Source organism: Rhinoderma darwinii, chromosome 3 (genome assembly GCF_050947455.1).
Source record: "Rhinoderma darwinii isolate aRhiDar2 chromosome 3, aRhiDar2.hap1, whole genome shotgun sequence".
Lineage (NCBI taxonomy): Eukaryota > Metazoa > Chordata > Amphibia > Anura > Rhinodermatidae > Rhinoderma > Rhinoderma darwinii.
This window is the reverse complement of record NC_134689.1, coordinates 231,298,865-231,326,221: the sequence shown is the minus strand read 5'-3', so window position 1 is coordinate 231,326,221 and position 27,357 is coordinate 231,298,865. Positions and strand designations below refer to the sequence as shown.

General features: G+C 41.3%; 1 protein-coding gene across 1 annotated transcript in view; it reads left to right on the top strand.

Moving 5' to 3' along the window:
* PLXNA4 (plexin A4) overlaps positions 1-27,357 on the top strand; it is a 715,975-nt gene that overhangs the window by 663,381 nt on the left and 25,237 nt on the right. The window contains exons 28-29 of the mRNA XM_075857507.1: positions 17,612-17,802; positions 25,643-25,812. Coding sequence (XP_075713622.1) covers positions 17,612-17,802; positions 25,643-25,812 — 361 coding nt within the window. The remainder of the gene's footprint in view (positions 1-17,611; positions 17,803-25,642; positions 25,813-27,357) is intronic.

The following is a 27,357-nucleotide window of genomic DNA, read 5'->3' as shown; positions in this document are numbered from 1 at the left end:
TGCAGTTAGAACAGCGGTGCGCGCGCCCGGCGCGTTCATGCGCTGTGATAGCTGCTGTTTCTGACAGCAGGCTATCACGGCATAATGGGACGGGACCATTTACTATGGTCCCGCCTCGCCGATCGCCGCTATTGGCTAGTCAGTGAGTAACTAGCCAATAGCAGCGATCGGTCTCATTCAGCACAGCAGTGCTCGAGCCCGGCGTTCCTGAGCTGTGATAGCTGCTGTTTCTGACAGCATGCTATCACAGCATAATGGGCCGGGACCATTTACTATGGTCCCGCCTCGCCGATCGCCGCTATTGGCTAGTCAGTGAGTAACTAGCCAATAGCAGCGATCGGTCTCATTCAGCACAGCAGTGCTCGAGCCCGGCGTTCCTGAGCTGTGATAGCTGCTGTTTCTGACAGCATGCTATCACAGCATAATGGGCCGGGACCATTTACTATGGTCCCGCCTCGCCGATCGCCGCTATTGGCTAGTCAGTGAGTAACTAGCCAATAGCAGCGATCATTCTCGTCACTTCCTCTCTCTGACCTCACATCCTGCTGCAACCGCCCTGAACGCCCTGTTGGAGTTAGCGAGGCGTTGAGATCGGTTGTGAGCAGAGAGTCAGAGAGAAAAGAAGTGAAAAAAAGTGAAAAAAAGTTTCTAAAACAACGTTTTTTTTGCTTCCCACCACCCCATCCACTACCCACTCCTGTTCCCTTCCTCTTTGAGTTCTACCCACGTTTTTTGGTCAGTGATCTCCTATCACTGACCACTTTTCAGTCTTCAGGACCACATTTCTTGGTCCCTGGGGATTTTTTTTTCATTTTTTTCTATATAAAACATAAAACAAAAAAAAAAATATAAAAAGAAAAAAAAGAAACAAAAAAAAATAGTTAGTTTAGCCAATTTTGAAAATTTAACTGGTTAGTTTAGTATTAGGGTTAGTTAGTGTCAGGGAACCGTCAAAAAGCGTAGTTAGGTATAGTGTCAGGGAATTTAGCGTCAGGAATCGGTCACCGTAGATAGGCTTAGCGTTAGGGATCCATCACCGTAGTTAGGTTTAGCGTCAGGGAAGCTCGGAATAATTAGATAGGTTTAGTGTCAGGCACCCGTCACCGTAGTTAGGTTTAGTGTCAGGGAAGCTTGAAATAATCTAGATAGGTTTAGTGTCAGGGAATCGTCGCCGTAGTTAGGTTTAGCGTTAGGGAAGTCCACATAAAATTTAGTTAGGTTTAGTGTTAGGAACCCTCGCCCTAGTTAGCTTTAGTGTCAGGGAAGTCCACTTGCTCTCTAAAAACAAAACACACATTTGTGCTAGTTGTGCTATCCTATTGCTCCCAGTTAGGGATTTATTTTTTTGCAGTATATAAATTTTGTCTTCGCACAACAAGCATGTCCCAACGGACATTTACTGCTGAAGAGGCGTATGCATTTCTGGCCTCCGACACAGACTCGTCGGATGGCGATACAGTATTTTATTTGTCTACCTCCTCATCCAGCGATGAAGAGGAGGGACCCCCTAGGAGACGCCCCAGGACCACCACCATAGTAGAAATCCCTGAGAGAAGTGACCCCACAACAAGTGATACCCCTGAGCGAAGTGACCCCATTTGGACACCCACACCAGACCATTATGAACCCCAAATCCCTGAGTACACGGGCAGCCCAGGCATCAAATTTAACACGGCAGGGTTCAGTGAGATGGACTTTTTCAAGTTCTTCTTCACTGATAACTTTATAGAGCTAATGGTCACCCAGACTAATTTATATGCCCAACAGTATATCACCAAGAACCCCAACTCATTTTATGCCCAATCCCAGAGGTGGACTCCTGTAAACGCAGCAGAGTTGGGCAAGTTCTGGGGACTGCTCTTGAACATGGGGCTTCTAAAAAAGCCATCCATTAGGACCTACTGGAGCACGGACATCCTATACCACACCCCGATGTACCGTATGGCCATGTCCAGGATGCGTTATGAGGCAATACTTCGCTTCCTACATTATGCCGATAATGAGCAGTGCCCACCCCGAGATGACCCCAGTTTTGACCGTTTATATAAACTGAGACCCCTATTAGACCATTTCAGTGCCCGGTTTGCCCAAGCATACACCCCCGAGAAGTGTATTTCCATTGATGAGTCCCTGGTACATTTTAAAGGGAGGCTTCAATTCCGCCAATACCTGCCAAGTAAGAGGGCAAGGTATGGCGTGAAGTTGTATAAGCTGTGCGAGAGTGCATCAGGGTATACATATAAATTCAGGATATATGAAGGGAAGGACAGCAGTATTCAGCCCCCAGAATGCCCCCCCTTACTGGGAATTAACGCAAAAATTGTGTGGGATTTGGTGCACCCACTGCTGGACCAGGGTTACCACCTCTACCTGGATAATTTTTATACCAGCGTCCCGCTCTTCAAGTGCCTCGCTTCCAGAAGGACTGCGGCATGCGGCACTGCTAGAAAAAATCTTAGAGGCCTCCCTAAAACACTGCTTGGGCAAACACTCAGAAGGGGTGAGAGCAGGGCACATTCTAGTAGCAACATATTGTGTGTCAAGTACAAGGACAAGAGAGATGTCCTTGTATTGACAACAATACATGGCCACACCAGTACCCATGTACCTGTACGAGGTACCAGTACAGAGACCCCCAAACCAGATTGCATCCTGGACTACAATAGGTACATGGGAGGGGTGGACTTGTCAGATCAAGTCCTGAAGCCCTACAGCGCTACGCGGAAATCGAGGGTGTGGTATAAGAAGCTGGCCGTGCACATCATACAGATGGCATTGTACAATGCGTACGTGCTACGTCGATGTGCAGGCCAGAGGGGAACTTTCCTGGAATTTCAAGAGGTGGTTATAAAGAACCTAATTTTTGGCGACCAGGAAGGAGGGGCACCCAGTACTTCTGGAAGCGAGGCCACACGCATCGTACCAGGGCAACACTTTCCAGGAGAAGTTCCCCAAACTGGCAAGAAGGGAAAAAGTCAAAAGAGGTGCAAAGTGTGCTATAAGAGGGGGATAAGGAAGGACACAACATACCAATGCGACACGTGTCCCGAAAAACCAGGGCTCTGTATGAAAGATTGTTTTAAAATTTACCATACATCCCTTGATTTTTAATTTACCCTGATGCACTCCGCACAGCTTATCCCCCTCATCTTTCCCTTTTGAGCCCTGCCATGTGCCCAAGCAGCAAATAACAGCCACATGTAGGGTATTGCCGTACCCGGGAGAACCCACATTACAATTTATGGGGTGTATGTCTCCGGTGGCACATGCTGGGCACAATATATCGGACACTGAAATGGCATATATGTATAGGAAATTGCAAATCTCACTTTGCACCATCTACTGCGCATTACCTTTTACACAATAACTGTTGGGTCAAAATGCTCACTACACTCTAGATGAATGTCTTAAGGGGTGTAGTTTTTAAAATGGGGTCACTTCTCGGGGGTTTCAACTGTACTGGTACCTCAGGGGTTCTGCCTACATGACTTAGCACCAGAAAAGCTCCAGTAGGCTAAATGGTGGTCCTTCCCTTCTGAGCCCTGTCGTGTGCCCAGGCAGCTAATAACAGCCACATGTAGGGTATTGCCGTACCCGGGAGAACCCACATTACAATTTATGGGGTGTATGTCTCCAGTGGCACATGCTGGGCACAATATATCAGACACTGAAATGGCATATATGCATAGGAAATTGCAAATCTCACTTTGCACCATCTGCTGCGCATTACCTTTTACACAATAACTGTGGGGTCAAAATGCTCACTACACCACTAGATGAATGTCTTAAGGGGTGTAGTTTTTAAAATGGGGTCACTTCTCGGGGGTTTCAACTGTACTGGTACCTCAGGGGTTCTGCCTACATGACTTAGCACCAGAAAAGCTCCAGTAGGCTAAATGGTGGTCCTTCCCTTCTGAGCCCTGTCGTGTGCCCAGGCAGCTAATAACAGCCACATGTAGGGTATTGCCGTACCCGGGAGAACCCACATTACAATTTATGGGGTGTATGTCTCCAGTGGCACATGCTGGGCACAATATATCAGACACTGAAATGGCATATATGCATAGGAAATTGCAAATCTCACTTTGCACCATCTGCTGCGCATTACCTTTTACACAATAACTGTGGGGTCAAAATGCTCACTACACCACTAGATGAATGTCTTAAGGGGTGTAGTTTTTAAAATGGGGTCACTTCTCGGGGGTTTCAACTGTACTGGTACCTCAGGGGTTCTGCCTACATGACTTAGCACCAGAAAAGCTCCAGTAGGCTAAATGGTGGTCCTTCCCTTCTGAGCCCTGTCGTGTGCCCAGGCAGCTAATAACAGCCACATGTAGGGTATTGCCGTACCCGGGAGAACCCACATTACAATTTATGGGGTGTATGTCTCCAGTGGCACATGCTGGGCACAATATATCAGACACTGAAATGGCATATATGCATAGGAAATTGCAAATCTCACTTTGCACCATCTGCTGCGCATTACCTTTTACACAATAACTGTGGGGTCAAAATGCTCACTACACCACTAGATGAATGTCTTAAGGGGTGTAGTTTTTAAAATGGGGTCACTTCTCGGGGGTTTCAACTGTACTGGTACCTCAGGGGTTCTGCCTACATGACTTAGCACCAGAAAAGCTCCAGTAGGCTAAATGGTGGTCCTTCCCTTCTGAGCCCTGTCGTGTGCCCAGGCAGCTAATAACAGCCACATGTAGGGTATTGCCGTACCCGGGAGAACCCACATTACAATTTATGGGGTGTATGTCTCCAGTGGCACATGCTGGGCACAATATATCAGACACTGAAATGGCATATATGCATAGGAAATTGCAAATCTCACTTTGCACCATCTGCTGCGCATTACCTTTTACACAATAACTGTGGGGTCAAAATGCTCACTACACCACTAGATGAATGTCTTAAGGGGTGTAGTTTTTAAAATGGGGTCACTTCTCGGGGGTTTCAACTGTACTGGTACCTCAGGGGTTCTGCCTACATGACTTAGCACCAGAAAAGCTCCAGTAGGCTAAATGGTGGTCCTTCCCTTCTGAGCCCTGTCGTGTGCCCAGGCAGCTAATAACAGCCACATGTAGGGTATTGCCGTACCCGGGAGAACCCACATTACAATTTATGGGGTGTATGTCTCCAGTGGCACATGCTGGGCACAATATATCAGACACTGAAATGGCATATATGCATAGGAAATTGCAAATCTCACTTTGCACCATCTGCTGCGCATTACCTTTTACACAATAACTGTGGGGTCAAAATGCTCACTACACCACTAGATGAATGTCTTAAGGGGTGTAGTTTTTAAAATGGGGTCACTTCTCGGGGGTTTCAACTGTACTGGTACCTCAGGGGTTCTGCCTACATGACTTAGCACCAGAAAAGCTCCAGTAGGCTAAATGGTGGTCCTTCCCTTCTGAGCCCTGTCGTGTGCCCAGGCAGCTAATAACAGCCACATGTAGGGTATTGCCGTACCCGGGAGAACCCACATTACAATTTATGGGGTGTATGTCTCCAGTGGCACATGCTGGGCACAATATATCAGACACTGAAATGGCATATATGCATAGGAAATTGCAAATCTCACTTTGCACCATCTGCTGCGCATTACCTTTTACACAATAACTGTGGGGTCAAAATGCTCACTACACCACTAGATGAATGTCTTAAGGGGTGTAGTTTTTAAAATGGGGTCACTTCTCGGGGGTTTCAACTGTACTGGTACCTCAGGGGTTCTGCCTACATGACTTAGCACCAGAAAAGCTCCAGTAGGCTAAATGGTGGTCCTTCCCTTCTGAGCCCTGTCGTGTGCCCAGGCAGCTAATAACAGCCACATGTAGGGTATTGCCGTACCCGGGAGAACCCACATTACAATTTATGGGGTGTATGTCTCCAGTGGCACATGCTGGGCACAATATATCAGACACTGAAATGGCATATATGTATAGGAAATTGCAAATCTCACTTTGCACCATCTGCTGCGCATTACCTTTTACACAATAACTGTGGGGTCAAAATGCTCACTACACCACTAGATGAATGTCTTAAGGGGTGTAGTTTTTAAAATGGGGTCACTTCTCGGGGGTTTCAACTGTACTGGTACCTCAGGGGTTCTGCCTACATGACTTAGCACCAGAAAAGCTCCAGTAGGCTAAATGGTGGTCCTTCCCTTCTGAGCCCTGTCGTGTGCCCAGGCAGCTAATAACAGCCACATGTAGGGTATTGCCGTACCCGGGAGAACCCACATTACAATTTATGGGGTGTATGTCTCCAGTGGCACATGCTGGGCACAATATATCAGACACTGAAATGGCATATATGCATAGGAAATTGCAAATCTCACTTTGCACCATCTGCTGCGCATTACCTTTTACACAATAACTGTGGGGTCAAAATGCTCACTACACCACTAGATGAATGTCTTAAGGGGTGTAGTTTTTAAAATGGGGTCACTTCTCGGGGGTTTCAACTGTACTGGTACCTCAGGGGTTCTGCCTACATGACTTAGCACCAGAAAAGCTCCAGTAGGCTAAATGGTGGTCCTTCCCTTCTGAGCCCTGTCGTGTGCCCAGGCAGCTAATAACAGCCACATGTAGGGTATTGCCGTACCCGGGAGAACCCACATTACAATTTATGGGGTGTATGTCTCCAGTGGCACATGCTGGGCACAATATATCAGACACTGAAATGGCATATATGCATAGGAAATTGCAAATCTCACTTTGCACCATCTGCTGCGCATTACCTTTTACACAATAACTGTGGGGTTAAAATGCTCACTACACCACTAGATGAATGTCTTAAGGGGTGTAGTTTTTAAAATGGGGTCACTTCTCGGGGGTTTCAACTGTACTGGTACCTCAGGGGTTCTGCCTACATGACTTAGCACCAGAAAAGCTCCAGTAGGCTAAATGGTGGTCCTTCCCTTCTGAGCCCTGTCGTGTGCCCAGGCAGCTAATAACAGCCACATGTAGGGTATTGCCGTACCCGGGAGAACCCACATTACAATTTATGGGGTGTATGTCTCCAGTGGCACATGCTGGGCACAATATATCAGACACTGAAATGGCATATATGCATAGGAAATTGCAAATCTCACTTTGCACCATCTGCTGCGCATTACCTTTTACACAATAACTGTGGGGTCAAAATGCTCACTACACCACTAGATGAATGTCTTAAGGGGTGTAGTTTTTAAAATGGGGTCACTTCTCGGGGGTTTTAACTGTACTGGTACCTCAGGGGCTTCTGCATACATGACTTAGCACAAGAAAAGCTCCAGTAGGCCAAATGGTGGTCCTTTCCTTCTGAGTCCTGCCATGGGCCCAAACATCAGTTTATCACCACAAATGGGGTATTGCCGCACTCAGGACAAATTGGGCAACAAAATGGGGTGTTTTATTCCTTGTGAAAATAAGAAATTTTGAACAAAAATTACATCTTAATGGAAAAAAATATCATTTTTTTAATTCACAGCCCAATTCAAATAGGTGCTGTGAAAAAACGGTGTGGTCAAAATGATAACAACAACCATAAATGAATTCCTTGAGGGGTCTAGTTTCCAAAATGGGGTCACTTCTGGTGGGTTTCCATTGCTTTCATACCTCAACACCTCTTCAAACCTGGCATGCTGCCTAAAATATATTCTAATAAAAAAGAGGCCTCAAAATGCACTAGGTGCTCCTTTGTTTCTGAGGCTTGTGTTTTATTCCACGAGCGCACTAGAGCCACATGTGGGACATTTCTAAAAACTGCAGAATCTGGACAATACATATTTAGTAGTATTTCTCTGGTAAAATCTTCTGTGTTACAGAAAAAAATGGAATAATATTGAAATTCAGCAAGAAAAATGAAATTTGCAAATTTCACCTCCACATTGCTTTAATTCCTGTGAAATGCCTGAAGGGTTAAAAAACTTTCTAAATGCTGTTTTGAATACTTTGAGGGGTCTAGTTTTTAAAATGGGGTGTTTTATGGGGGTTTCTAATACATAGGCCCCTCAAAGCCACTTCAGAACTCAAGAGGTACCTTAAAAAAAAGGCTTTTGAAATTTTCTTAAAAATATGAGAAATTGCTGTTTATGTTCTAAGCCTTGTAACGTCCAAGAAAAATAAAAGAATGTTAAAAAAACGATGCCAATCTAAAGTAGACATATGGGAAATGTGAACTAGTAACTATTTTGGGTGGTATAACCGTCTGTTTTACAAGCAGATGCATTTAAATTCTGAAAAATGCAATTTTTTCAAAATTTTCTCTAAATTTTGCAATTTTTCACCAATAAACACTGAATATATCGACCAAATTTTACCACGAACATGAAGCCCAAAGTGTCACGAGAAAACAATCTCAGAATCGCTTGGATAGGTTTAAGCATTCCGACGTTATTACCACATAAAGTGAAATATGTCAGATTTGAAAAATGGGCTCTGAGCCTTAAGGCCCAAACTAGGCTGCGTCCTTAAGGGGTTAATGATATAAAGAATATTCCTAACATGACTGATTGTAAATACAGCTACAATACAGTCCTATATGTATTACGATACAATTATAGTACAGTCCCATATTACAGTCCCATATGTAGGACATTCCTTAGATTGATAATAGTGATATTTTAACAAGTTAGGAAACTGTATAGGCAGCGCCAATGAAGTTACTGACAGGACAGGATTTGGAGTGTAAATCTCAAACAGGTAGGAATTAATAGTATAAAGTGATGGTTAGTAAGATCTAGACTGTAGAGACAGATTGTTTAAAGGAAGAAAGAGTGACAATTAGGATAATTACAATAGGTAGAACATATTTTTCTTAACAGTATCAGATCATGAACATGAACAGAAGTACTGTACTGTAGCTTTCACCATTTAATTTGTTGTTCATGGTTGTAGTAAATTCTTTAACAAAAATTCCCCATTGAAGACAAGTAGTATTTTTGATCAGTTATGTACACCTTTTGGAATGATTTTTTTTTTTTAAATAAATCCATGCGTTATGTTTTTAAGAAACGTTTACATTGATTTTTATCAAAATTATTTTTAACTTTTTAAGATACAGCATCTATGTATTCTGTATACATAGAAGCTGTATCATTCTGTCTCTGACACACAGGATGTGATCGATGTTTGCTGGATCCTGTGTGTCAGAGACACACAGAACCCTCTCTGAAGTCAGTTCAGCTGTACTGGCTTAATCGGCTGAGAGAGAATGATACAGCTTCAGGAGGCAGAGAAGATGTATTGTAAAAAGTAAAAAAAGAAAAAAAGTAATACAATGTCCCCTTCAAAGGCTATGTAAATCTTTGGACTTTTTTTTTAATTTAATGTATGCGTTTAGAGTTTATAAACATTTTTCTAATAGACTTTAAAAAATAGTATTTGGTTTTTGCACTGCAGCTTCTATGTATTCACTATATGTAGAAGCTGCAGAACACCGCTGTAAGCCATATCTGCCATATCTGCTCAACCGAACAGCTCCTGTGCACCTCTAACATACAATCTAACCCTAATACCAATCAAATCTAAGATGATTCGGTCCGAATAAATTTGCCGCTATTTGCAAGTGACCCAATTGCCCTGAAAACTCGTATCTGACTCTCTGATGTCTTCTAGGACTGTATTAAACCACTTTTAAACTCTTTAACGCGTAGTTAGCATTAGTAATATTAAAGTGTCAGCAACAAATATGTGTATGGGTAAATAACCACTCTGCATTTTGGGAAGGCTGGTAGAAAGATATTATGGGGAAACTAGTCTGCCCAAGGTCATGTGATCCTTTTTTAAATCTGTAAAATGGTGGCCGGTACTCACTGGTGGCCACCATTTTGAAGTGATTCATCCACTGCGAACACCAAAAGATTCATATTTTGCCAATCCGAAACTTTTCGGACATTCAGACGGAATTAGATTTGTGTAAGGTTGATTCGCTCATCTCTAGTCCTCTTTAATAAAAAAGATTACAGTGGTGTTCCAATGTGTGGGGGTACTGATTTAAATGTGGTCAGTCCTATGTCGGTTCTGTTAAGATGGGAATAGTTAATGGTTTCACACTTCTTAAGAAAAAATATCCTCAAGGACCTCCTCCTGTTAAACAATAGTAAAGGAATAGCTTAAACCCCAATACATATGTATTGACTGTGCCTTGTACTATAAGAGATATTAAACTGTATTACGCGTATAAACATATCTATTGTGCCCTTTGTGTAACATTTTGTTCTTTCATGCAAAACATTTAGAGAAAACAATATCTATATCTTTGCTTTCATTTGTTTCGTTCATATCCACAAGCAAAATCTTCACACATGAAAAATACATCCATAGCAATCGAGGAACTTTACCGGCTGAATTCTAAGCTAGGACTAAAGTTGTCCTGGGGATTCTATGTGTCATTCCAATTTTCAGCAAAATAATTCAACTAAATTCCTTTTTGGTTTGCTTGCTTTTAAATGGAATCGATGGGATTTTTATATTAAATGGATGAATCATTGAGGGGTTGGTGACCATCTACAATGATAAATAGGATTTTGCAATGAGTGATTTATACTATCGCACCTACTTTTGCAGTCCATGCTTGGATAGTTTCATGCCCTTAAGTACAATTTCATAAACCATCTGCTCAGATGTTTTGTGAGATCATTGCATTCCATTTGAAAGAAAGTGAAACTTGTATATCCTACTTGTAGGGGATTAAATTCAAAGTAATGGAAGCTATGCTAGTTTGTTGTCACTAATTATACAGCATGTTGACCATTTTTCAGACTGATGATCTATCCACAGGATAGGTCATCAGTATATGATCGATGGGGGTCTGACACTAGGACCCCGCACCGATCAGCTGCTCCGGCTGCCTTCGGGCATCGGATGTCCGTGGCAGAAGCAGATGGCTCCAGTCACAGTATAGTGGCTGTGCTGCAGTACTGTACAAGTGAAAAGGAGCAGTGTTGCAGTCCTGCAGCACGGCCGCTATGCAATTTGCGGAGCCAACTGCTTCTGACACCGAAAACGGCATACACTGCATAACATCTGGTGCCGAGAGGAATCTGGAGCAGCTTCTCGGTGCGTGGTTTGGGTGTCAGAACCCGACTGATTATATATCCTGTGGATAAGTCATCAGTATGAAAAACGGTCCCGTGCCCGGACAACCCCTTTGACACCTTCCCGACACCCACCATATATATATATATATATATATATATATATATATATTCAGCGAAAGGGGAAAGTATGGAGCAGATTCACAGGCTGAGCCCGCTGCATAAGATGTGCAGGGCATAATAAGAGGCAGGGCATAATAAGTTTCTGGCAAAAAACACAATATACTGCAATACATAAGCATTGCAGTATATAGTGCAAGCAATCCACTGATCGTGGGTTCAAGCCCACTACGGAGACTAATAAAAAAAAATTAATTCAGATATTTTTTACATATACAAAAAAAATCTTACCAGTTAAAAAAAACAACCTTTTTTTTCCATTTTTCCCTAAAAGCAATGCAAAATAAATAAAATAAACATATGTTTGAACTATTACAATATAACGTTATTTAACCCGCACAAACATAAGCAAAAATGGAACCAATAAAAACTACAGTTCTTCCCACAAAAAACAAGCCCTCACACCGCTCAATCGATGGAAATATAAAAAAGTTATGGCTCTCTGAATATGGTGACACAAAACACATTTTTTATTAATAATTTATTTTCTTCCTTGTAAAAGTAGTATAACATAAAACATCTATATAAATTTGGTATCGCCATAATCATATTGGCCCGCAGAATATAGTTAACATGTGGTTTTTACTGCACAGTGAACGCGGTAAAAATAAAACCTAAAAGATAGGATTCCTAGGCGTTCTTAATTCGTTTTTTTTTTGCCATTCCTCCCCACAAATACTTTTTTTTAAAGTTTCCTAGTTCATTATATAGTACACTAAATGGTCGGATGAAAAACTTAAACTTGCCGTGCAAAAAACAAGCCCTGATATGGCAAAATGGAAAAATGAAAAGTTATGGCTATTGGAGAGTGGGAAGGAAAAAGCAAAAATTAAAAAACAAAAAATGGCTGCGGCGGGAAGCGGTTTTTGGACAGTATAAATACTTCCTACCAAGGTGTAGATGTAGATGTAGTGGAAAATAAGAGAAGCACTTTTGTAAATGATCCCTATGAGCATAAAATTAAATTAGTATTGCAGTGGCAGTGTAAATAGCTGTATTAACGTCTAGCTCAGTAGACAAATTGATGACTCAAAAGAATCAAGAGGCTGGTAATATTGGAGAGCCAGATTGTAAATCTGTTCTAAACTAATCAGTGTCCCTTCACAATTACTCTTTTTGTTGTTTTTTTTGTCTTTGATGAATTATTTGTCTAATCGTATGTATCCTTTTGTATGCTTTCTTGTAAGAAGTTGTTTCTTCAGTGCTATGTCTTAAAACTTTTCATCACCCTCTTAAGAATTACTGAATCTTTATATACTTTTGAACATTGATGCATCTGCTTTTAATTACAATACTATAGCAACATAGAACTAGTACTGAATTTATAATTCTTTGACCTGCGGATGGATTTAGAAGTAGACAATATACTGTACACCAAGAGAAGTATGAATTGTCTTCGATGCACGCTGCCTTTCAGTTAATCATTTCACGCTATCATTTGACTGCCTTATTCCCAGTGAGCATAACCAGAATAGATCGCTTGAGGCTTGAAGTCTATTATACTGCAGCTTTCATAAACAAATGTGTAAATGAGGATTGTATGCTGTTTTCATACAGTAAGATGGGGATTGATTGCTCAATTTTAGATTTAGTATTGATTAACCAGTTTGGCTGCCATCCCGTTAAAGATCACTCTTCAGTAAGTTAGTGACCTTCGGCAAGTCACTTTCAGTTCATCTTCAAGTTAAATAGTGTATGGATTCTATATATTTTAACTGATTTCCAAGACAGCCTTTATAACCATATGTGTTTGATGAACTGTGTAGAGCAAATTTTATATTTACCTGTCATCTTCACAAAAGCAAATGTCAGAAAGTACAATTTATTGCATTTGAAGGTCTTTTACTATTCACTGGGATTTCTAATAAAATAAAAAAAGTACCCACTTATTGGTATTGTCTTTATTTGTGCTATTGGTTATAGAGACTCTACAGTAGGGATGGGCTGCACATTAATGGGGAGGCTGAAGTGTTGTTGGGGAGAAGATGGCTAGAAGGTTATTTTCAATTACTGTAAAGGGGGGGGGGACAGCGTAGTTTGTGAACTGGGGTTAAACACCATGGGGGTTAAACAGAGGAATGGGTTAGAACAGTTACTAGGAATAAGAAGAGAAACGATAAAGCTAATCATATAAAGTTCATGTATTCTAATGCCGGAAGCCTCAATAACAAGATTGAGGAATTAGAATTGTTAATGCTGGAAGAGAATTGTGATGTAGTGGGGACAAGTGAGACATAACTGGATGATGGCTGTGACTGGGCTGGTAATTTGCACGGTTACAATCTAGAAATTTAGAAGTTTAGAAATTATCAAGTTTAGAGGTTTAGAAATTATCAAACATATAAAAAGGGGAGGAAAAAGACCTTTCTTCTTCAAGGGTCCTCAATAAAAATCTTGTTCCGTGTTTTATATATATATATATATATATATATACCCAGATATATGCAATTGGATTAGATAGCAATTAAAACTCACATGTCCTTATGGCGAAATCGCCAGCATTCTACTGTGCCAGTGCAATAAAGCATCAGTATGGCTCCTGCGCCGAATGTTGGCGCATGCGTAGGGCATCCGATTATGAATTAGCATCCATGAAGCATTGGTATCACGCCTGCACTGGATTTTAGCTTGCGCACTGTATGTCAAGATACAATTCTATTATCTACGATCAAGTGTATGGACATGCGCAATAGTATCAGAGTAAGAAATATTCATTTATTGGTTTACAAACGATTACACATAGTTTTTAAAGCCAAGTATCGAGAGTTTCATGCAAAAGTAGGACCATATTTGTTCCAATGTATCCAAGAGGGGGTCATGTGCTACATTATAATGAATGTCACATTGATGTATTGATTATTCATAGTGCTGTGGATTATCTGCATCTGTTTTATGCATTTACCTTCGTCCGGCAGGACATATTTTGTTTGGCGGCTTATATACACCTTATGGTGAATCTTACTATGGATTACTGTTTGTATTTCTGTTTACAATGTTTTTAATGGTCTTCTGGTCATAATAAAATTGTGTAATTATCGTTACTGGCTGGATGTGCATGCTAATTTTTTTTGCCCTACTTTTTTGGTAATTTTGGTAATTTTAATAGACGAATGAATAATTAAATTAATTAATAATTTTGTTATTTATTTACAAATTTTGCACCCTCCTTTCCTATTGGTCAATACATAAAAATGCAATAACATGCAGTTAAAAAGTAATCCTTCATGTTTTGCTTTACTGTCATCTGTCCCAACTGAAGCATTCATGGCTGCTGAACGTCGGGATTACTCACCCCCCGATGGCCGCAGCCATGGATCTGTGAGCGCTGGCCCGCGTCTCCTCCCTAGGAAACATCAGCGCTCACTTCTGCTTCGTTCTGCTGTGTCCCGTAGGGTGCGCTCGCACGGTCGTGCCCGGCATTAAAGGGCCAGCGCGCGCACATGAAAATAATAATCAATAACCACATGATCGCCCTGGACTATATAAAGGGCTCTACCCTTTCACTCATTGCCTGAGCATTGTTGTGTTTACCAGTGTTACTCTTGCAAATGGTCCCTTAGTGTTATCCTGTTCCCAGTGTTCCGTACCTGCTAACTGTATTCTGTATCCCATGCTACCATTGTTCCTGTGCCTTAGAAAGTTGGAGTCGTGTTGTGCCATCAGTCATGCCTGCTGTGTTACACCATGCCTGGTGTCTGCTGCCAAGGTTCCATCTGAGCCTAGTCATTACTACGGTCTGAACTGCTATAGGTACCCTTGTGCTTGGACTTTATAGACATTGACTTGGTACATTGCTTGGCCATCTGCTATCCCGCTATGACAGTATGGCCCAATGGGTCCACATACCCACAGATCGTGACAGTTCTCGTTGGAGGTGGATGCGTCCTCTGTTGGTACAGGTGCACTTTTGTTCCATAGGGGCCTCAAAGAAAAGGCAGTGATATGTGGCTATTACTAAAGACTTTTTTCCTCTGCAGAGTGCAATTACTCTATTGGCGATCGGGAGTTACTGACCATTAAATTGGCTCTGGAGGAGTGGAGACATCTGCTAGAGGGCGCAGCCCACCCCATCCTGATATACACTGACCACAAGAACCTTACATATATCCAGTCGGCTCAATGGCTGAACCCCCTTCTTCGCCCGATTCCAATTTGTGCTCCACTACCGGCCCGCGGACAAAAATGTGAGGGCCGATGCCCTGTCCAGGTCATTTGAAACAGAGGACACGTGGAGTCTTTGCAAAGTATCATTGAGCCATGCTGTATTATTTCTGCTAATCCTCTGCAAGTTAGAGACATCCCTCCGGGGAGGACTTTTGTGTGGTTGGCAGATAGGGGGGGAATCCTTCGCTGGGGGCACAGCTCCAAACTGGCTGGGCACGCGGGTGCTCGTAAGACCCGAGATCTGATTGCCCGTCATTTCTGGTTGCCCACGCTGCCCAAAGATATTGTGGACTTTGTCTCATCCTGCACTGTGTGTGCTTCCAACAAAGTTGCTCACTCCAAGCTTGCCGGTCTGCTCCAACCTGTGCCTGTGCCAAATGCTCCCTGGCAGCATACAGCAATGGACTTTGTCACTGACCTTCCTTCCTCTGCAGGATGCAATATGGTCTGGGTGGTGGTGGACCGGTGCTCGGAGATGCTAATTTTATCCCGCTGAACGGCCTACCTTCTGCTCCTCGGCTGGCGGATCTCTTCATCCAGCACATCTTCCGTTTGCATGGTTTGCCTCATCATATCGTGTCTGATCGGGGGGTTCGGTTCACCTCGAAATTCTGGAGAGCCCTCTGTAAAGTCCTAGATGTAAAGTTGGACTTTTCTTCAGCCTATCATCCCCAGTCTAATGTCAAAGTCGAGAGGATTAACCAAATCATGGCAAATTATCTTTGCTACTTCTTCTCCGTGCAGCATGATGATTGGGTACAGCTTGTTCCATGGGCCGAGTTCTCGGACAATAACCACACAAGTGAGTCCACCACCTCCACACCATTCTACATTGTCTAACATCCAAAAATTCCTCTTCCTGTTCCAGCTACAGCCATGGTACCCGCAGCGGACTCTGCATTTGGAAATTTTCTACAGATCTGGCAGCAAACCCGGTACTCTATTCTGCAGGCAGTCGATCGCATGAGGCGAAAAACAGATGCTAAGAGAAGAGAGCCACCTCTGTATCTCCCAGTTACCAAAGTCTGGCTAGCCTCAAGGAATATCCGGCTGATGGTGCCATCATAAAAGTTTGCACCCAGGTTCCTCGGACCCTTTCAGATCCTACAGCAAATCAACCCCGCCTCTTTCAAGCTTCGGCTGCCTCCTACCCTCAGGATCCCCAACTCCCTTCATGTGTCCCTCCTGAAGTCTGTGGTCCTGAACTTCTACACAAAAACGCCTTGCCCTGCTGTTGCTCCCAGCGGTTCTTCCGATGTATTCGAGGTTAAGGAGATCCTGGACTTCAAAAAAGTAGGAGGAAGAATGTTTTATTTGGTAGATTTGAAGGGATTTGGTCCAGAGGAGAGGTACTGGGAGCCAGAAGAGAACCTCAATGCTCCTGCTCTGGTTAAAAATTTCCTCTCTCGCTCTGTTCCCAAGAAGAGGGGGCATAAGAGGGGGGATACTGTAGCATCCATGACCGCGGACCGTCAGGATTGCTCACACCCCGATGGCCGCAGCCATGGATCGGTGAGCACTGGCCAGCTCCAGCGCTCACTTCCGCTCCATTCTGCTGTGTCTCGTAGGGTGCACACGCACGCTCGTGCCTGGCCTTAAAGGGCCAGCCATCAATTAGCCCATGATCACCCTAGACTATAATAAGGGCCTTGACCCTTTACTCCTTGCCTGAGCGTTGTTGTGTTTACCCGTGTTAGTCTTGCAAATGGTCCCTTAGTGTTATCCTGTTCCCAGTGTTCCCGTACCTGCTGCCTGTATTCTGTATCCCGTGCTACCGTTGTTCCTGTGCCTTAGAAAGTTGGTGTTGTGCTGTGCCATCGGTCACGCCTGCTGTGTTACACCACGCCTGGTGTCTGCTGCAAAGGTCCCATCTGAGCCCAGCCGTTACTACTATCTGAACTGCTATGGGTACCCTTGTGCTTAGACTATATAGACATTGACATGGTACACTGTTTGGCCAGCTGCTATCTCGCTACGGCGGTATGGCCCAGTGGGTCCACATACACACAGATCGTGACACCAGCTTCTTGTTTAACCAATGCAACAGATAGCTATTAGTCAAGGTTATCTGCCTCCTACACAAGTACAATATGTTTAAGAAAAATCTTTTTTTATTGTTTTGTCCTGTTTTATTTCAATTACTATTGATAGTTTATATTACTTTTTGTGTAATTTTGTGTAGACTACTTCGTTAGAAACAATCTTATATCTGAGTTTTGTTTTCTGTTGCAGAGAATATGATTAAGTATACTGGAAGTCCTGACAGTCTTCGTTCTCGCACTCCCATGATAACGCCAGATTTAGAGAGTGGGGTTAAAGTTTGGCATTTAGTCAAGAATCATGAACATGGAGACCAAAAGGAAGGGGATAGAGGAAGTAAAATGGTATCAGAAATTTATCTAACAAGATTGTTGGCTACCAAGGTATGTACTCATGACACGATATATTATCAATATGTATGTGATTGATCTACATGTCACTGAAAATACAAATTAATCTTGGTATGCATTTTATGCATTTTTTTTCCCATAGCGTCATTTCAAATGTTTCGTTAATCTGTAAGTCATCATGTAACTTTGATATAAAGGTGTGGAATGGATCCAATATACTTCAAAAGATTTAGAGAGGCTTAAAATTGGCAGGATAAAGGATTGTATTTTAACACCATCATTTAATAGGTCCAACATTCGGAGCTCATTAATATCCTAATATATATCTGGAGAGATATGCTAAACTCCCTCAAATGGACACTTCAGGCTGTCAGAATTTTATATCAGAAATTAAATATATGTGTATGCGGGGGATTTAGAGCTCTGTATCGGTAAAGCAAATCTCCAAACACTATAGTATATAGATATATTAAGAAATTAATGAGCACAGAATTTTGGACCTGGTTAAGAAAAAAGAACAAGAGCGAACATTTACTTTAAAGAAAGTTCCCTGCTTGAACACATAATATTTCTAATAGGTCCTATAGGAGTTGTCCTCTTTTACCATGTTTTTAAAATGTATATCAGGTATTTCTTAGCTATATATGTTTTCCAGAAATCTGAGTAATATGTGATTTATTTGCCATTACAGCTCCCATAAAAGCTGTAGTACAGAATTCCTACATATACAGCACAAATTTTCCTAGTTCTGCAGCTACACTTCTGCTCCGACAGCTAGGCAGGTTCTTTAGTTGTTATATCACAGGACAACCTTCTGTTCCTCACATACTAGCCATGCTATATCTCTATTTTGATTTGTGGATACCCTGTTTTCTTACAGTAACAATACCAGGCTTGGAAGTTTTTTGTGTGTTTGAATAAACTTACAATGATTATTGCTTTCCTGTTTCTTTTACATTTTGTTGTTACAGTATAGACTTTGGTTTTCCTTTTGTTATGTCTTAGTGTGCAAAAAATGGAAACCAAAAGGAAAAAAGTTGAGCATTCATCATTGGAAAGTGTTAACACAAAATAGTGACTGACGGGGACAGACCTTTATAAAGTGCTCAAAGCTGTCAGACAAGTAAACGGCATCTTTTGTAAAAGCTTTGTCTTTTCCCTGCAAGAATTTCTTCATGGAGAATGATTGCATGACAGCTGTATAGCATTACGCTGTTGACTTCTCATTTCCTAAATGCCAGCAACTTGTATTTCATACCAGCCACACCCCCTCACATGGTTCTTTTATCCCAAAACTGAGAACAGTAGACACAGCATAGGAGGTAGCCGTCTTTGTAACATTTCAGAATAAAGGCTTCATTAGAGATATCATTCTAACGCTTGGAATCATGCTTAAAAAGCGTATTCAAGGGAAGATGCACAGTATGGTGCTGAACAATAGGGCTCCCGCATCACTAGGATCAACTATTTTACACATATAATTTTATTGAAAGTTATGATGTACAACATAGTTGTTAAAATAGTTTTTGAAACTTTAAAACTTGGTCCAACTTTTCTGTATAATAGACCAGCTTTTGTTATGGATAGTCGGAGCAGTGCATTAATAAATATTTCACTAAAGTAAACTTTTGCGCCTGCATTTTTTGGCATACATGTATTGTTTCTGCTCTAAAAAGTAATGATACAAAAGGCATAGTAGAACTAAGAACCAATAACCATAATGTCAAGTGCCCCAGTGATACATTCCAACAGTATATGCCCAAAATCAATTTAAATAATATTATGTATCCTTATTTATATGCCTATACAGTGCCTTTCAAAAGTATTCATTGTGTTTTTCTTATTTTGTTGTATTACAATCTTGAATTAAAATAGATATTTGGGGGGTTGGCATCATTTGAATTACTCAACATGCCTAACATTTTGAAGGTCCAAAATATTTTTCACTGTGACACAAACAATAATTAAAACCAAAAAAAAGAACCAAAGAACAATGTTCCATATGTATTCACCCCTGAAAATCAATACTTTGTGGAGCCACCTTGTGCTGCAATTGTAGATGCAAGTTTGTTGTGGTATGTGTTTATTAACTTAGCACATCTAGACACTAAGATTTTTGCCCATTCTTCCAAGAAAAACTGATCCTACGCCTTCACATTAGATGGGTTGCATTGGTGTCCAGCAGTCTTCAAGTCTTGCCACAGATTGTAAATTGGATTGAGGTCTGGGCTTTGACTAGGACATTCCAAAACATTTAAATGTTTCTCCTTAAACCACTCCAGCGTCGCTTTACTAGTAAGTTTATGGTCATTGTCCTGCTGGAAGGTAAACCTCAAATCTCTGGCAGACCAAAACCGTTTTTCCTCAAGAATTACCCTGTATTTAGTGCCATCCATCTTTTCTTCAATCCTGACTAGTTTTCCAGTCTCTGCCGAAGAAAAGCATCCCTACAGCATGATCCTGCCACCACCATGCTTCACTGTGGGAATGGTGTTCTTGGGGTGATGGGAAGTGTTGTGTTTGTGCCACACACAAACTTTCCTATGATGGATAAAGAGTTACATTTTATTCTCATTTGACCAGAGAACCTCCTTCCATGTGTTTGGGTAGTCTGCAACATGCTGTTTGGCAAACTCAAAACGTGATTTCTTGTGTTTTTCTTTAAGCAATGGCTTTTTTCTGGGCTCTCTTCCGTAAAGCCCCTCTCTATTGAGTGTAAGGCTTATAGTGGTTCTATGGATAGATACGGTTATCTCCGCTGTGGATCTTTGGAGCACATTCAGTGTTATCTTTGGTGTCTTTGTTGAATGTTTGAATAATGCCCTGCTTGCCCAGTCTGTGAGTTTTGCTGGACGACCCTGTTTTGTCAAGTTTGTAGTTGTGCTATATTTCATCTATTTTGTTATAATGTATTTAATGGTGCTCGGTGGGATGTTCAAAGTTTGGGATATTTTTTTCTATAGCCCAACTCTGAGCTGTACTTCTTCACAACTTTGAAATGTCATACAATTTTTTGGCATCTCCAAAGCATAGTCCGGAAAAACTATGATCACGTTGGCTCTAAGGGTCCTCAAGATATTGTCATGATCCCTGGAGCAGATCAGCTTAAAGAGGCTCTGTCACCACATTATAAGTGCCCTATCTCTTACATAATGTGATTGGCACTGTAATTTAGATTACAGCAGTGTTTTTTATTTAGAAAAACGATCATTTTTGATGGAGTTATGACCTATTTTAGCTTTATGCTAATGAGTTTCTTAATGCCCAACTGGGCGTGTTTTACTTTTTGACCATGTGGGCATTGTGGAGAGAAGTGTATGACGCTGACCAATCAGCGTCATACACTTCTCTCCATTCATTTACACTGCACATAGTGTTCTAGCTAGAACACTATGTGCAGCCACATACACACACACTAACGTTACTCAAGTGTCCTGAAAATGAATATACATTACCTCCATCCAGGACGGGATGTGTATTCAGAATCCTGACACTTCGCTAACATTTGTGGTTGATTTACAGCACAGCAAGCATAGTCTCGCGAGATTACGCTGCAAACTGCCATTTACAGCGAGACTACGCCTGCTGTGCTGTAAATCAACTACAAACGTTAGCGAAGTGTCAGGATTCTGAATACACATCCCGTCCTGGCTGGAGGTAATATCTATTCATTGTCAGGACACTTGAGTAACGTTAGTGTGTGTGCATGTGACTGCACATAGTGAACAATGCAGGATCACTATGTACAGTGTAAATGAATGGAGGGAAGTGTATGATCCTGATTGGTCAGCGTCATACACTTCTCTCCACAACGCACACTTCAAAAAGTAAAACACGCCCAGTTGGGCTATAAGAAACTCATTAACATAAAGCTAAAATAGGTCATAACTCCGTGAAAATTGATCGTTTTTCTAAATAAAAAGAACTGCTGTAATCTACATTACAGCGCCGATCACAATATGTGCAATATAGGCCACTTATAATGTGGTGACAGAGCCTCTTTAATTAAGAAAGCTCTAGGTCTGCTACCTTATAGGAGTACACGAAACGAAACCCTGTGCTCCCTTTCTGTACCTAAAAATTCTGATATGGACTCTAGAAATGTTTGCTAAAATCCATTCCTGTATAAATTTCACAGGATCATCCCCTCACATTTTCTATGAAGTCCAACTATTCTGAAAATTAGATCTTATGCATCTATTCTCCAAGTCGATTACTTTGTGCAGTATAATTCTGTTGGATTTTGAGATCTCAGCCATTTTTTTTTCTAACAGCAACCGTCTTGTCTTCATTATTTTAAAGTCTGGTACTAGTTCTGTCAATCTCTGTTTAAATTTACTCATATCAGCCCTTGTAGGGGAAATGTCAATTTTTATGCTGCCAGTTTGCTGCGTAAGATCATTCATTTGGGCATTACATAGGTTTATAGGTTTAAGAACATCTCCCAGACTTGGCTCTCCCGCCGTGGGCAGATCCATCCTTAAGGAGCTTTAATCTAACACAGCAGAGGTACTCCTAGCACTAATTAGAAAGGAATCAATAGGCTTAGCGCTGGCAGTATTTACTTGCTGTGTTTTCCTACATGTTACAAGATATAGAAGAATGGCTCACTTTTTCAAGCTGTGGGTTCTGCAAAGTTTTCTGGGCTGTGGCAGGGGATTTCAAGTATCTTTCCATTTTAATGGCTGTAATATTTCTAGTAATATTATTTGGATTGTCTGAAGTTGGAACCTCCCCCGAAGAATTTCTGTCTTTGACATTAATATTATTGGTGTTGATACCCAGATTCAGTTTCCTAGGCATACTGGAGACACTGATCAAATAGGCACCCTAAATTACACACTTAAGAACAAAAAGCAAAAAAAAACAAAATCCAGCGCAATAAGGAAACTGGAAAGGTAAAAACAGAATAACGTTTCTTTCATAGTCATTAGTGCTACAGATGATTGCGGTATTGGACACTTGGATGGTACAATTGATTCACTGTGTTGTTGGACTGTAACACAGTAGTACACTTTAACGGTGACATTGGGGATTCTCTCCATTATGAGACACCATTTGCAACCTACAGAGTAACCTAGAAACCCCTAGCAGATGCTTAGTGGCATTATGGATCCTTCCTGTAAAGAGACAGCCTTGATAACCAGATGCCCAGCCCACGAGTCAGCCTTTGAATAATAGTATGAGGGAGTCTCTTCCCCAGGCAATCACTTCCACAGAAAAATGTCGTCTGAGCACTGGTCTGTGCTTAACTAAATATTCAGCCACAATAGGTAGCCAGAAAACTTAGGCAACTATCCTAAAACCAGGGATTGGACAAATAACAAAATATATAGCCGGCATGGAGTCCTCCAGCTCTCCACCGCAGACAACAAAAGGGGCATCCACCACTCCAGTCACAAACCTCTTGAGCTGATTAACAGCAAGATCAGATGTTATGGATCCAAGCTTGCTAGTGTCAGCATCAGGTACAAAAGCCCCCCAACCCCCTGATCTCCAGCACATGTAGCAAGCTGGATCATTTGGCTAGTCGGCAAGACAGGTCCGCATTACACTGCACAGTCGACATGTTAGGTGGACAGGGCACGGGTAGCAAACTATATACGTTGCTCTCAATGCCGGTTAGTCGGCAAGACAGGCCAGCATTAGTCCGCACAATCAAGACAACAGGTGGACAGAGTAGTTCAGATACATGTTTGAATCAGAAGACATCTATGGCACGTCACTTCTGCCTCACTAGTTAACTCACAGCATTTTTCTCTTACCTTGTTCCTTGACTACAAAATGTATGTGTCCTAAACTACTTAGAATTGTGAACTATGTAAACAGCATCTATAATAAATACATTCCTAGAATACATTTTCCAGTGTATTAAAATATTACTGTTATTTCTGTTTGCTGAATGGTATGCAAAAGGAATTCACCAAGTGCAGGTGTCTTCAGAACTAGAATATTCATATTCTTAAAACTTGCATAACACAAGCAGGTGTTGTCAAAATCCACTTTGATTAAATGTATTCCTTTGCTGCTCCCAAGAATTATTTTTCATCTTCTTAAAACAGTTGGATTACCATTTTCCTGCAGTACATAATTTTATTTTATTTTTTTCTAGTTCCTATAGTAGACACACCTAAGTCATTTAGCAGTCACACATTGTCCTATTTACATTGTTTGTACCAGAACAAAACTGCCAAAAGGGGTTATCCAGGATTTAAAAATTAATGGCCTATCCTTAAGATAGGCAATCAGTATTGGAATGGTGGGGGTTCAACTCTCGGCACCCCCGCTGATCAGCTTTTTGAAGGGGCTGTGACACTCTAGCATGTGCTGCAGCCCCTTTACTGTTTACCTAAGGCTTCAGTCTGTTTGTACTTGCACACACCTTTACATTTGTAGCGGCTTGGCAAGGTATTGCAGCACTGACTGTCCCATTCACTTTAATGGGACAGCAATGCAATACCATGAAAAGTACGAACAGACTGAAACCCGAGGTAAACAAGGTAGAGGTTGCAGTACCCCTTGAAACAACTGATCGGCAGGGGTGCCAAGTCGGACCCTCACCAGCCTAATACTGATGGTCTATCTTAAAGAGGCTCTGTCACCAGATTTTGCAACCCCTATCTGCTATTGCAGCAGATCGGCGCTGCAATGTAGATTACAGTAACGTTTTTATTTTTAAAAAACGAGCATTTTTGGCCAAGTTATGACCATTTTCGTATTTATGCAAATGAGGCTTGCAAAAGTACAACTGGGCGTGTTGAAAAGTAAAAGTACAACTGGGCGTGTATTATGTGCGTACATCGGGGCGTTTTTAATACTTTTACTAGCTGGGCGTTCTGATGAGAAGTATCATCCACTTCTCTTCAGAACGCCCAGCTTCTGGCAGTGCAGATCTGTGACGTCACTCACAGGTCCTGCATCGTGTCAGACGAGCGAGGACACATCGGCACCAGAGGCTACAGATGATTCTGCAGCAGCATCGGCGTTTGCAGGTAAGTCGATGTAGCTACTTACCTGCAAATGCTGATGCTGCTGCAGAATCAACTGTAGCCTCTGGTGCCGACACGATGCAGGACCTGTGAGTGACGTCACAGATCTGCACTGCCAGAAGCTGGGCGTTCTGAAGAGAAGTGGATGATACTTCTCATCAGAACGCCCAGCTAGTAAAAGTAGTAAACACGCCCCGATGTACGCACATAATACACGCCCACTTGGACTTTTACTTTAAACACGCCCACTTGGACTTTTGCAAGCCTCATTTGCATAAATACGAAAATGGTCATAACTTGGCCAAAAATGCTCGTTTTTTAAAAATAAAAACGTTACTGTAATCTACATTGCAGCGCCGATCTGCTGCAATAGCAGATAGGGGTTGCAAAATCTGGTGACAGAGCCTCTTTAAGGATAGGCCGTGAATTTTAAAATCCTGAATAACCCTTTTGAACTCGTACTGTGCAGTAGATAAGGTATACAGTAGTACACATGTGCAAGTAATGGTAACCCACAAAACTGGTAAATATGTCTGCTTTCTGTTTCTTTTATTCTCCTTTTTCCTGATTCTCGTCCAAATGCACAAGTTATATGCAATCATTGTTTATCTACCATCTCCCCAACACCCGCGCACAACTGTTTATAATGCATGTATTTTCGTTGTTGAACATTATATGTTACTTTGATTTATTCCTACTATAAACACTACTTATTATGACAATATGTACATTGGTATGTACAGTATTCTTCATGTTGTTTTAGTTATATTGATGTAGTTGTTATTATTACAAAATGCAATATAAATACCATATGATAAAAGACTGGAATTACTGACAATTCATAATATATCTTAATTTATTCTTCCATTTTATTTTGTTAACAGGGCACATTACAGAAGTTTGTGGATGATTTGTTTGAAACCATATTTAGCACAGCACATAGAGGCAGTGCTCTTCCTCTTGCCATCAAATATATGTTTGATTTCCTGGATGAGCAAGCAGACAAACATAATATTCATGATCCCCACGTGCGACACACATGGAAGAGCAATTGGTAAGTAAGAAATCGCAAAAGTAGACAGATAGACAGACAGCATAAGCACATGAAAGTTCTCTTTCATATTACCGTATTACGGATCCATACCATCTCTGAGTTACTGAGCCATAATGGAGCACCCATACACTTCTATGGACCCTACCATACCTCTGTACGTCTCAATTTTTTACTGTTGAATTCCGTTTGAACCCGCCAGATAAAAAATTGTGCCATCTTCCATCAAATGCCATGTTACGGCTTGTAGTTGAGAATAACCCTGTACTGTACAAACACCATAGAGTAGGACACAGAAAGCCTAGGCTCTGTAATACAGAGCCGCAGGGACTCCATGTGTCTACGTAGAGTCTTACTTTAAATGTGTTGCAACATTATGGGTGATTTATGAAAGGTTTGGAAGATTTGTTTTCTCTAAGTTAGGACCACTTTTTCTTTATATATAATATATTATTGTAATTCCTCCCTTTTCATTGGTTGGGCAGTAGAATATATTTTTTTTTCAGAAAATTAATTTGTTCATTGGGTTATTTAAAAATGAACATAAGGGTATATTCAGAAGCAGCAGAAATTTTTCACCACACATGTAACACCAAAATCTCATAAAAATCTGCGTGTTAGATATGTGTTACATGCACATGCAGATTTTGCTGTGGATTTCAGACGGATTTAACCCTTTGCATTATCTAAACATGGCCTTATTATTGAGACCAATATGTAAAAAACACATTTCAGTAAGATTTTTTTTATGTATTTGCCTTCTTTTACATCAGTAAACACTGAGCATTGACTTGTGTTAGCAGAATTCCTAATAATGTATGTAGCAATGAACTGGAATATATAGGACTATCAAGCATAATAGTTCATGTGTTATGCTATATAATATAGATAAATTCTAACTATAAATAAATACCATACCTATGCCACATATTTTTATAGGCTACAACTGTGTGTATAATTTAAGCTGTCACGCTACAAAGAATCAATATGTAGTCCCAGCCCGTATCTGTGTGTTCTATAGATACTGTTCAATGTGTTTGTTACATCAGCCATTCCAATAATAATTTTTCCTGTATGTAGCAATGTTTATACACATTATGTAATCATATTAATTAATTTACAATGTTCTGAAATACATATATTCACAAGTATATTATATGACTGTGGAAGTGGAGCTCAAGGTTTTGTTTTTTTATTATTTGGTTATGTAAGATCTATATCTCTACCAGCCAGCACCATCAACTTGGTGATTGAGGTTGACAATGTATTTTCTTTTTTGATCAAGGGCTCGGTGAAGCCTGTATTGCAGGCTCATTGATGAGAAGTGACTCAAAGTTAATTTAATCTGATTGCAAGGAGATCATTTCTTCATTTCCTCTCTTCCCTCCCTCCACCCCTTTAAACAAACCTCCTGTTCATTTAGCCTGAGTGGCTGCAATCAGTTTGAGATTAAAAGCGCAGATAATGTTAATAATATGCTAATGCTTCATTAGTCAGACACTTATTGGTGCCCAGGCTGTGTGTACATGTCACCGCTGTGTACAGATC